A 12,270-nucleotide genomic window follows, 5' to 3' on the forward strand; every position below is an offset into this window, starting at 1 on the left:
TCATTACAACACCTGTCATGTGATTAAAATGGTATGGGTTTGTTTTCAATGGCACTGGTGTTTCTATATAGACCTAAAACACACAATACGACTTATGCAAAATATATATTTAGTACTTGCTTGATATTGAGCCGTTATGATTTTTGGAAACATTGGTATTTTAACACCCAGAGTACATGAATGGTTTTTCAGCTTCGGTAACAGAAATGAAAAGACATGCGTAAAATATTTTTGTGCAAATGATACAAAATTTAATTTTATCTTTAGCCCTATTTAGACAGACCCGGAAAGGTAGTTTATTTTCTATTTTATTTGGTGTCTGTTTCCACTTTTGAAATTTACATGGCACTTTCATTTACAATTACATTTGTTATTAAATCATTGTTTATCTTGTTTTATAAGAAATGTTTTCAATCATAAACCAAACCGACGACAGTTTTATGGTATATGCACTTTGTTGTTTTCAGCAGTTTATCATTACAGATTCCAAATTTTGCTTATCAGCGTTTAAAATTTATAGCTACCTAGTGATGCATTTATTAATCATTCAAAACTTTACAATTGCTTTTTCGTACTTTAGTATCAGTAAATTGATGCAATATATATATAGATAGATTCTATTATTTGATAGCATGTTCAAGCTTTGCTAATGACATAATGTAAATGATAACAATATTGATAACATAAGTTCAAAATATATTATAGGACTTCTTTTACAAAGACACTCGTGGACAGGTATGCTCACCATTATGAAAAAAAAATCCTGGAATTCGAATTAAATTATTTCAGTGGGTGCTTTAATGTAATGACGGCAAAAGTTTAAAAAAATGCAATTCTTTTAAGAATTTTGTGTCTAATTTAGGACTTTTGTGTTAGTTTTTTTTTATAGATGTTTTATAAGTATAAAATGTGTACCCCACGGAAAATGATTAAATTACAGATTTCCATTCTTACATCTTTTTTCTTCCCTTTATACTCCAACATAAATGTGATCTATACTTCACATTCCTGACTTGTGTTGGGTGCACAATGATGAATTACATTTTGAGTGAAATATAGTTGCACAACTTTGTTTCATTGCACAGTGAGCAAAATAATGACGACTTTTGCACTTTCATTATCAGATCTTTAAAAATGCAATAAAAACGAGGAAACATCTCAAAATTTTTTGATTCCAATTTAAAGTACAGATTTCAAGTAATTCAAATGACGACGTATTTATTGTACAACAACAATGTACGTTCTAATATTGTTTGGAATGCAGATAATGAGAGAAGGCATGGAACTTAGCAATCCAGGTTATAGCTGGTCTGATAAATTATTGAAGCTTAGTGGACAACTATATGCCATTAATGAATATAAAGGCAAATCTTCAGGTAAGTTTTCTGTATAACGAACACATACCAAAGACTATATGAACACAAATACCTCGATTAATTGCCTTGAAATATTTGTAGCATACCAGAAAAATAGCCAAAATGAACTTGCAAGTTGAGTTATAACATTTATTTGTTTTAAGAAAAGTCGTTTAAACCTCCAACAGCAGAGAATTCGTGCTTGTCAAAAACCCAGAATATACACTTGTATTTCTTATATAGATATAGTTACAGACCAAACGATCAGTTTAATAGTTTGATTATTGTACTTTAAAAAATAAAAAAAATATTAATTGTACATGCAGTTGGCGCTTTTCAAGAGTTATCGTTCTTGATTTGGTTTTATCTATATATGAGAGAGAAATGCAATTTCCTTCAACACTCTATACGTTGACGTACTCCCAAATAGAGTGGGGAAACGCTCTCGGACCCACGTGGGATCTGGGAGTAGGCCAGAGTGTCAGCACAGCAGCACAGCCGCTAGTAGGACATACTCTGAGTTCTTCGGTCTGGTATCCCGAAGGCTGGGCTCCGCTACCTTCTATTACTAACTGGCAATACTAACAGAATCCCCGTAAGGGGCGGCCGTGCGAAATCCGTCGGGATAATCAAGACCGCATAACCCCCCCCCCCTCCCCGATCATCATCATTTCCTTCAAAATACAGATCTGTATACGGAGAGTACAATATTTATGTTTAAATTTGGCGTATGTAGTCTAAAAAAATCGTTTGTTGCGTGATTATTATTCTGTACATGATTCACCTCTATCATTGGTAGTGTCTGAAGGGATTGGAACTTTAGTATGAAGTTACCCTAGACTATATCTCTGTTCTTCTTAGCGTGCCTAGTATTATTTTGATACGTACCATGCAAACCACGATGGTATTAACTCCTTGATGAACTAGAGTTCCATCTCATAACTTACTCATTATTGTAGGTGCGTTGCCATACACAGTTATTACTGAGAAGACAATGGAATTCAACAAGCATGCGCACATGGGAATACCTTATGACGTCATTGTGCGTTTAGGTCAGGAGTACAAAAATTCTAAAGACGAAGTAGATATTTTCAAATTTTTAGATCACCTTGGTAACAGATACCGTTGGTATAAGGCATAGTAACAGTTTTAGAATGTGCCGACTTTATTTATGTCTTGAATTGCTGACATTCCGTCCTTAAAACTTTCAGTTCTGTGATATTTTGTAGAATTTGGAAATTTTACCATTTTGCATGACAAATTGTATTTAATGAATCAATAATTCTTACGAGTAGTTTTATCCATTACACATTTCAAACTGAGTATGAAACCTAAAAGGAAGTGTCATTTCAGTGAAGGCAGTATACAATAGTATATAGCCAAATATTCATTTATGTAGTAGAGACTTAATGGTATCATTAGAATGATAGACTGACAAATATTGAATCACCAAAGCTTTCAAATTAAACAATGTTTAAGAATTTTATAGATAAAAACATGTCTCGATAGTCTTAATTCTTTTTTGTTATTTGTAAACTTTTTTAGTTTACAAGGTACTTCGCACTTTTGATATTTCAAGGTACATCATTTAAGCCCTAGAGGTTTTCATTTTAGCTCGAGTCTCTGATTAGATGTAGTAGCTAGAATTATTCATAGGGAGAGAAACTATTGTGTTGTGAAGGGAAATCTGCATTTGATAGATTTTCGTATTATTTTTGGTAAACGTTTTTCGTATTATTTCTAGCTAGCAAGTCAAACTACGTTTTGATTCAGAAGTGATACATGTATCTGTGTTTATCGCTCAACAGAAGTACCAAAACGGAAGAAATTAATGTATTTGACTAATGTATCCGTATTAGGCTTTGTCTTAAAAGGAAAATTAGAAAATGCATATTTATGAGGGATGGATATTTATATCAATGAATTATTTTTATTTTTGGTCTTAAAAATTTTCCAGACTTCAAGAAAAAGGACATATGTTGCATTGATAAGTTACTAGTTAATTCAGTTGCTCATAATGAAATGAAGAAGTATTCTGCTGCATACGTATGTAGAACGAATCAAAATTAATTGTGTGTCAGAACGGTGAAGGCTGTTACTATATGTACATCATTAAATGTTACGGTTTTTTATGTGAGGATGTTATTTAGTACGTGTTGTCATTTGTTTGAACACATGTCGGTTTTTGAAGATGATAGAAATAGCAATTCAGTTGGCCTTCATGGAATTTATTCTTGTCCATCAAACATTGAGCACTTTTAATTTTGATCTTTTTCAACTTGAAATGGATTCACCCGTATCTAAACATGTAAACTAAATCACTTTTAACTTAAAACGTTTGTAATAGTAAGAATTCTAATTTTTTATCTGTGATATTTCATGTGGTATATTTATATTGTGTATATTTTAAGCAAAGAAGTTGTGATAATTATATTTATATATGATCCTAATAAAATAGTTTTTATAGAATCCTAAATTGTCAACTATTTTATGTAGAGTTATCCACCTAATTATACCAGATACTCATTGATGTTGTGTAAGTATTTTCTACAACATCAACCACGTGAGCTACAGTTTGCTTTAAATGTGAGTAGGAACAATACAACGAAAACCATGTGATTGTCAAGGCTCCTGGAATTCAAAATTTTCAAAGAGAAAACAGGCAAAAACTCATGAACATATCATTTTGACTTTGACCTGCAGTTCATGATCCCAAAGTACATATAGTTCAGTGGTATTGTTAATATTGTCAGACAACCATGACAACTGAAAAGTGAGTGCACAAACATGAGAATCACAACAAACTCCTTATCTAGTTGCAGACAAAGGAAGTAATAAAGAATACAATCACATCATTTAGATGTTCTTCATGCTCATATCAATATTTCTGGATCAAAGGAATACAAGTCCTACACCAAGCATACTGAAATTCTTATAGACAGTTAAGCAAAAGAAAAAAAACATGTTGAGAAATCAAGTACAGTACATGAAGCCTTAGTTAGATTATATCAGAACAACATCTGGTTACAAAAGTTTATTATAACTGTAACATGCAATAAGTATAACTTGTGATTATAAGAGTGCCCAACAAGACAACAATAGGCTATATATAGTACATTTAAAGATTGCATAAATAGTTGTCATCCATCCGCATCAGATGGTCAAAGTAAGTATATAGTATCAACAATACAAAAATGTATTAACATTCTAATAATAGAATGTATAGTCATAGTGTTAGTACAGGAAAAAAGGCCTGAATGTCATGATGTTTTGTCAATAAAAACTTAATCCATTGAGATCAAAATCATCTTGTTTGTAATGGGTAGGATCATAAAAGTATATCTATATGTATGATTGTTCAGATATGTTTTCCTCTTAATATATAAGAAATAATTAACCAAATCTTTCCAAATTTTGACACAAAATTGTAAATACAAGTCTCTTATGTTAAAGGTGCAAATTGATGTTATTTCTCAAGAGTCGCTGCTTGACTCTAAGAACTTGAACATAGAATATTAGTGATCACCAGATCAACCTCTAGTTTGCGTTGTTAAAATTTGAAATTTCAGATCTAACTTTACTACATGCATATTGTATATTTTCTACATAAAATTCTACTTCTGTTTTTTATCCCAAACTTGAGACTAGACCACTTAAAATCAAGTGATTGTCCCTTAAGTAGTTCCAAATGTTCAAAAACAATTCTCTCCCAAATTGAATAATCCCGTGTTAGTGAATCTTACAGCACCATAAAAATTAACATTACATTATCAAAATAACTAGAAATATTAAATACAAAAAATAATTTTTTTCATGATAAAAATAACATCAAAAACTACTGACATTAGATATGTACTGACTTGTGAGGTATTTGAGACCAACTTGCAAATACTGATTGCATTTTATCATAAAAATGATCCCATTTTACACAATTTTCAATTAACAATTAATAATAGGTTAATTCTCATGGAATTGACCCCAAAAAGAATAAATTATATAAAACTGGCCTGGAACCAAAGAAAAAAATAATGGCAATACAAAAAAAGCATAAAATCATTTGTGAAATTACAATTTAGAAAGTACTAAAACATATTCAAAATTTTAAAAAGTTTCATTAGCATTTTTTTTACACCAAAGTATGGAAAGTTCTTTTTGGTTCATGAAAAAATAATATAAAAATGTTATGCGCTCTGAATAAACAATTTAACAAGACAAATTTTTGTATCCTTATATAATTTAATGGAAAATAAAGTCTAAATGCCTTTCCATTGAGTTTTTGAGTACAATGATACAACAATGGAGTAGAAAATTTGTTTATAAAGCAATGGTCAATGATAACATCCACATTTCAATTATGACAATCATCATACAAAATGCAAAGCAAGAAAGCAATAAATAGCATTCTCAATTAAAAAAACACAAAACAAATTTACACTTATCAGGACAGTTATACCATATTAATGCACCAAGACGGAGGGCGTAACAAAGCACCAAGAAAATACAATAGTAAATTCTGAAATTACTCATTATAAATAAACTGTTTTAATGATAATCCTTCTAACAAATTCAACGGTATTTAATAAGAGGGCCATATTTTAAATATGGATGATCAAAATTTAAAAACACAAAAATGACTATTGACTAGAAAACATAAAATGTATCCAAACAGTTTTAAGGATTTGCAGTACACATTATGAAAATAGACAAACATACCACTTTATTTTAGTAGATTAACTTATACTAGCATAGTTATTTTCAAAGTCAATATGCATAAGCTGAATGAAACTGCTGAGAGCATATTATTTCAGTCAATATGCATAAGCTGAATGAAGCTGCCGAGAGCATATTATTTCACTACGATTTTTTTGCAAAAAAAATGTTAAGAACTATTGGTTCCAGTTCTTCACTAATTCCTGAGATTCATTCTCCTAAACAACCATCTGAGCATATTGAGCTGGGAGATAAAACAACAGCTGTGACTAATCACCTAAAAATCACAAAAAAAAACTGCTACTGCAGCAATCAATGTTCTTAAATGGTAAAAATAATGACAGAAAAAATTGTTTAAGCCTAAACTACATATATGATTTTAAATTGTTTGGATTGTCAACAAAGAATGAAAATATGTATTAAGTATGTAATGTATAGGAAAGCTTGCAAACCTTATTTTAACTGATCAGTTTTGTTTCAGCACTTTTACACATTTAAGACTAGACATGTTTACAGTTTTTCCTTCATATTCTCAGAAAAAATATAATATAAAATTATGGTTGTATAAAACAAAAGTAAAAATTTGAACACATATGTACACATGAATACAGTACACCACACAAAAAACATCTGGTTACAAATTGTTAAACCTTCCCTTTTATCTAATTATGGTTTCCTCTGTGACCAATCATATGTAATGTTTATCTACAAAATAAAATAACACATATTTTCAATGTCTTGATCCTGGAGTTAATGATTTTAGATCTAGTTTTGTAAAAATATGAATTCATATTTTGACCATGTTAAATGCTGCTTGAATCCCAAATAGAGTTAATTTCATTTTAGGATGGTTTAATCATCAATCCCCAGGACAAACAATAAAGTCATATATCTAAAGTAAATCATTTCCATTTTAAGTCTGTTGCACATCAAACTTTCCTAATAACTGCAAATTAGTTTGTCTGCAACATGACAGCTGGTAAGGGGTTGAACCCTGTATTTATGGGGATCCCTCTCTTTGGTGCATAAGGTGTGGTTCTCTTCACCATCTTGATGCAGTCAATGATAGGACAGACAGACAGACAAAGAGTACAACCTGAAAAATAAGGAAAAAATCTGCAGAAAAAAATCGCATAATCTCAGAAATAGCTTTCGATCCACTGAACATTTAGGACTTTGAGAGTTGTAATCAAGTAATTTTCTAGAGGAATTTTTTATCTCTTTGAGGAATGGAATAAAATTGCTGAAAAATAAATTACAGAATATAGGTCATCAGTATTTTGTTAACAGCAATGTTTTGAACATGTTGTTGGTAACATGAATGATAGCCAAGAAAGAAAATAAGGTACCAACAAAAAAGTTTGATTTAAACTTTATATCAGAAATCTATACCTGTGCAATCTGCATTTACGGTGGGAAGATGGGTCTCTGGATCAAAATGAATGGCCTGGTATCCGGAGTCATTACAGGTCATGTAACACTTTCCACAATTTATACACATTTCCTACAAAGTATGTATCAGTAAAATATAATCAAAATAGTGGCAGTTTTGAAGTCAAGACATAAAATATGACAGTGAATCTGATAGAGATAGAGATGTTCTTCCAAAACTGGTCTTCTTCTCTTTATCAGCTACAGTAGGAAATTACCAATATTTTTTAGTATCACAGCAAACATCTGAGATAGCAACTATCAGGCAATAAGAACAAAAAGAAAATCAACTTGATACATGTACCCCTACTCCCCCTTTAATAACATGTACTTTTTGACTTCAAACTGATTTGGATCAAAATCTAAAATAGGATGTGCATGATGGGAACATGATGGGAACATGTAATTAACATTCAGTGAAAGTTTCAATGAACTCCATTCAGTGGCATTGGAAAAGTAACATATAAGAGATGCCCTCTTCCCCTAGTGTGATGGAAGGAAGGAAGGGTGGACACTCCTATCATTATAATATGACAACAAAAGACCAATACTCATCTCTCATACAATTTGAATTCTTACTAGTTCCTCTCCTATTTGTATGTGCAACATTATTTTTCTAGCTAATCAAGCTAAGAACAGACTGCTCAATCTTGGAATAATTTATGTGGATGCCATTCTACTGAGCACATAATCAATGATATATTTGATTTGTTAAAGTTAAGTTTCAATCATTAGGTGATAAACGACATGTGAGTTTTGGTATTTTTACATAATCTTACCTCATCGATCAAGGCTACAACCTGCTGTGTATTGTCTAACTGTCCATAACTTCCTATCATTGGTAAGGCATGTCCTATAATATCCTGAAATAATGGCAAATGTCTGAACATTGTTGTTCATTGTTAAATTTTAGAGCATGAATTCAATTCCAGTAATTTTATTTTTCACTAGTTTTTATTTCTTTGTTTTAAACAACATTTAAGCTAATTTCATCATAGTTTTTCTTTTATTTTGTTCTTATCATATTTCTAGTTTATTTAAAGACTTACAAAATTTCAAAAGATTGATTTCACCTTAACCATTCCAGGGTGCTTCATCTCAGCCCTTTTTAATGGCATTTCCTTTGATTGAAAGCTTCAAATAGTGTCTGGTGTTTAAAACTCGCTAGAGAAGCGGCAGATGACTCTTTCAAAAATTGGAGCACACCTTGATATTTTGGGAAAAAGGACTTTGACCTTTCTTTTGACAATTTTAAGGAATTTAGAATGGCATGCCAACAATAGCTAACAGAGAAGAAAAAAAAACAAGACCAATAAATGTATGGACATGTCATATATTTGTCAGCACATAAGTGTCTTTAATATGTATTATATATAAACACTAACCAAGTTAGTGCAGTGTAGGGTAAAAAATTATGTAAGTAATGTCATAATGATAGTATATACATGTCTGCTGAAAATGGCTAAATTTGACATGCTATAATTGTAGGAAATGTATTTATCAAATTTCTCAATAATAAAAGGTGTACATCTTCAATATGTATATAATCACTGTGCTAAGTTATAGGTTTACTACTCCCTGGAGTTACAGATTACACGTTTAAGCGTGGTGGATAGACAGAAATGACCAGCTAATAGATATGCTATCACTGTTGGTGACACAGGTAAAAGTTTCTGCTAAAGTTTAGAGCTTGATTTAGTTGTACCTTGACAGTAGGAACAGGTTTTTTAGGTGTTAGTGGGGGTCTGTTACTCTCTGGTTTATTCTTCTCTGCCAACAAGTCTGTCTCCCTGAAATGTTCTGCCTTGATCTGTTCCTTCTTCTGTTTGTAGGGGCCAAAGGAGGGGAGGTGCTGTGATAACAGAAAAAAAGATGCAATTCTACTATTTCATAAAAAGTTGGCTTATTGGAGTACCATTAAAATAAAAATACTTTTTTTTCTTCAGTAAGTAGTTCAATTTTCTTCCATTCAAGATATTAAATCATTCAAGTTTAGTAGAGCTTGTCAAAACTGAATTTTATCATTGAGATTGGAGTAGAGTTAAAATTTAAATCTAAACCTGGCCGAAGAATCCATCTACTCAAATATAATTGAAGATGGGGAAAATAAGGAATAACCAGATTAGCTTGCGAAATATAGATCAACAGCTGAGAATGGAATAGAAAGCTTTATTCCATAAGTTGTAGAGGCGCTTTATAATACTGAAACATGTTATTTTTTTCTTTTTGAAAATGGACAAAATATTAATGAGCAATACATTATATTTTGACACTTACCTGTCCAATGATATTAGCTAGTTTGACAGGTTTCCCTTGTTGATGTTTGATGGTAGGTGGACTCTGGCCATCCCAGTCATGTAATTCATCTATACTCTTCAGATACAGTAATGTCTTCAGACCAGAGATATAATCATCTATCAAAGTAAAGTCCTGGTTCTGGATAGCACTGCATACCTGTAAATATCACAGTTAATTTAATATGATTTTAGGGACAGTGCTATTCATACTCAAATAACATCTGACATTTTTTGACATTGTTGATAATGAACCACAATCTTATAATTACTGAAGTCTCGACCAATGGGAATATGCAACACTTCCTGTAACATATGCTGCAAATCTGCTTTAAAAATTCAAACAATCACTTCCTAACTGCTTATATCACTTCCAAATATGTCACTTCTGACAGGACAATTTGAATTAATCATATTTCATCTACACATATATGACAGCTAACTCTCTATCCCAACAAAGTGTAACAATACTAAATTATCATGATTTACAAATTTAAGGAAATTTGAGAGTTGAAGGTTAAAAAAATGGTTTAAGACTTAAATTTGACAAGCTTTTTTCAATTTTCTAAACCTTAATAAAATAGTCTATATATATGAACACAGTAAAAAATGTATACAGGAATACCTGTTAACTGTATTTCAGTTGATTCACAAATGACGCATATTCTTTTATAATATCACAAGTTGATATGCTGTAAAGCTACACAGCTTCTGAAAGATGATAAGGTACTGTTACTGAAAAAAACAGTAAACCTACCTGAAGGACTGATGCCCCTGCTTGTAAGAATTGTAAACCAGCCTCAGCAGAGTCAATACCCCCTGTAGCCAGAATGGGGAATCCTGGTATAGTATTGCCAATGGCTGATACAGCACGTAAAGCAATTGGACGGATAGCATTGCCAGACACTCCACCATAGGTTGTTCTCTTCTCTTTACCAATTCTTGGCCATGCTCCACCATCTCCTTTCAAGCCCATCAGTCCAGATACAGTGTTGGTGGCCGTCACTCCATCAGCTTTACCTATACAGAATAGTAGTCCAATATCGAGCTTTCATTTGCATCATACAACAAAAATACATTTCAACCAAATATAATAGGAGTTATACAGTTGACACATTACAAAATTCACTTATTCAGGCATTCAGGGTGTGAATTGTTGAATGTATTTTTTAAATTGTAACTACACATAAACAAAAAGATTCTGATATTTTGATGCCAATTTTAGGCTTATTGTAAATATTTGAGATATTAGAGTTGGTTTATTATTGGTCAGTATAGTATTCCAAATGCATATACAAAATTTGAAAAAATCGTGAACTTACACTTTAAACAGTAATCATGTATGGCTATAAGACAGAAATAATTCAAAGCATATTACAGACAATCTGTACCAAAACCTTTCACCTTCCTAACTATACCATTACTAGCAACATTTTCTACTAGAATCAAATAAAAGATTTTATAAAATTAATTAGCCTGGGTTTAATTTTAGGCAAATAGCTAAAGAGACATATTACAGAAAATATATGCATGAAGCTCAAACATTAGCTACATGTAGATGTTGTATACCTTCATAGGCAGCCTTAGCTATAACACTGATATCAGTAACGTTAGGAGTTAACTTGGCAAAGAATGGAATCTTCACAGCTTGTCTAACCCATCGACAAATGTTACGTACCAGCTCTGGGTCCTAAATAATATCAATATATTATTACATGTTATACATGTAGTAAATAAGGTCATACCTTGTTTATAAATATATTGGAATGCTTCTTTTTAGGTCATTTGTTAGCAACATTGAAAATGCATTTTATCAAAAAGCATATTGTCTTGTTGTAGGGAATAATAATAAAAAAGTTTATGATGTGCTTAAGGTAGATCATACCCTTTACACAGAGCATTCTTTTCTGTCATCTTGCAAAATCATATATAATATATATATATATATATATATTTTCTTTCAACTAAAAGTGTTTAAATGATGTAAAAATAACATATTTAAATTATTTCAAATGATTAATTGACATAAAAATTAGATTTTTTAAAAAGCCTCTTTCAAGGAGAGATAACTTGCAGGGAAAATGTTCTATTGAAATGTATAGGGAATTTTAGTTTTTTAAATATTGCAAGAGAAAGATTTCGGTGATCCCCAATTTTCATTCTGAAATATGAAAGAATGTCTGTTTAGTGTAAGTGTTTGTAAGAATCATATCATGCAAAATGGTGAAAATTGGAAACATTTATGTCAAAAGCCCATCAGTCTGATAATATAATTTCACTAAAGGAAGCTTTCTATTCTTTGAAAGGACATTTAAAACAAGATATTATTTGAATTTGGAATTATTTTGGAATTTAAAAAATGACAAAAAATATAATTTGTGAAACTAACTCTTACTAAGGGGGTTAGTCATGCCGGCATGGCTAAGGGATAAGGTTAGTTGGATAACAAAAGGCATGGAAAGTCTAATAACCCCCATAGT

At 31.2% G+C, this 12,270-nt stretch overlaps 2 protein-coding genes across 40 annotated transcripts in view; one reads left to right on the plus strand and one right to left on the minus strand.

Annotated features, from left to right (window-relative positions):
- Positions 1-3,831, plus strand: part of LOC148629704 (uncharacterized) — a 60,351-nt gene extending 56,520 nt beyond the window's left edge. For 25 of the 38 annotated variants that reach the window (XM_088555675.1, XM_088555589.1, XM_088555616.1 and 22 more), the window contains 3 exons: positions 706-735; positions 1,265-1,376; positions 2,315-3,831. In XM_088555675.1, the coding sequence (XP_088411801.1) occupies positions 706-735; positions 1,265-1,376; positions 2,315-2,496 (324 nt within the window). In that variant the 3' untranslated portion in view covers positions 2,497-3,831. Of the gene's footprint in view, positions 1-267; positions 292-705; positions 736-1,264; positions 1,377-2,314 lie in introns of all 38 variants that reach the window. The other 13 variants (XM_088555605.1, XM_088555728.1, XM_088555737.1 and 10 more) reach the window with 2 other exon arrangements.
- A 543-nt stretch (positions 3,832-4,374) lies between these two features.
- LOC148629705 (dihydropyrimidine dehydrogenase [NADP(+)]-like) overlaps positions 4,375-12,270 on the minus strand; it is a 30,532-nt gene continuing 22,636 nt past the window's right edge. For both annotated transcript variants that reach the window (XM_088555573.1, XM_088555579.1), the window contains exons 17-23: positions 11,360-11,480; positions 10,548-10,810; positions 9,774-9,950; positions 9,202-9,348; positions 8,276-8,359; positions 7,458-7,569; positions 4,375-7,161 (exon numbers count right to left, since the gene is read on the minus strand). In XM_088555573.1, coding sequence (XP_088411699.1) covers positions 7,019-7,161; positions 7,458-7,569; positions 8,276-8,359; positions 9,202-9,348; positions 9,774-9,950; positions 10,548-10,810; positions 11,360-11,480 — 1,047 coding nt within the window. In that variant the 3' untranslated portion in view covers positions 4,375-7,018. The remainder of the gene's footprint in view (positions 7,162-7,457; positions 7,570-8,275; positions 8,360-9,201; positions 9,349-9,773; positions 9,951-10,547; positions 10,811-11,359; positions 11,481-12,270) is intronic.

Source organism: Perna viridis, chromosome 1, assembly GCF_037379345.1.
Source record: "Perna viridis isolate PV_CMFRI_1.1 ecotype Kerala chromosome 1, ASM3737934v1, whole genome shotgun sequence".
NCBI lineage: Eukaryota > Metazoa > Mollusca > Bivalvia > Mytilida > Mytilidae > Perna > Perna viridis.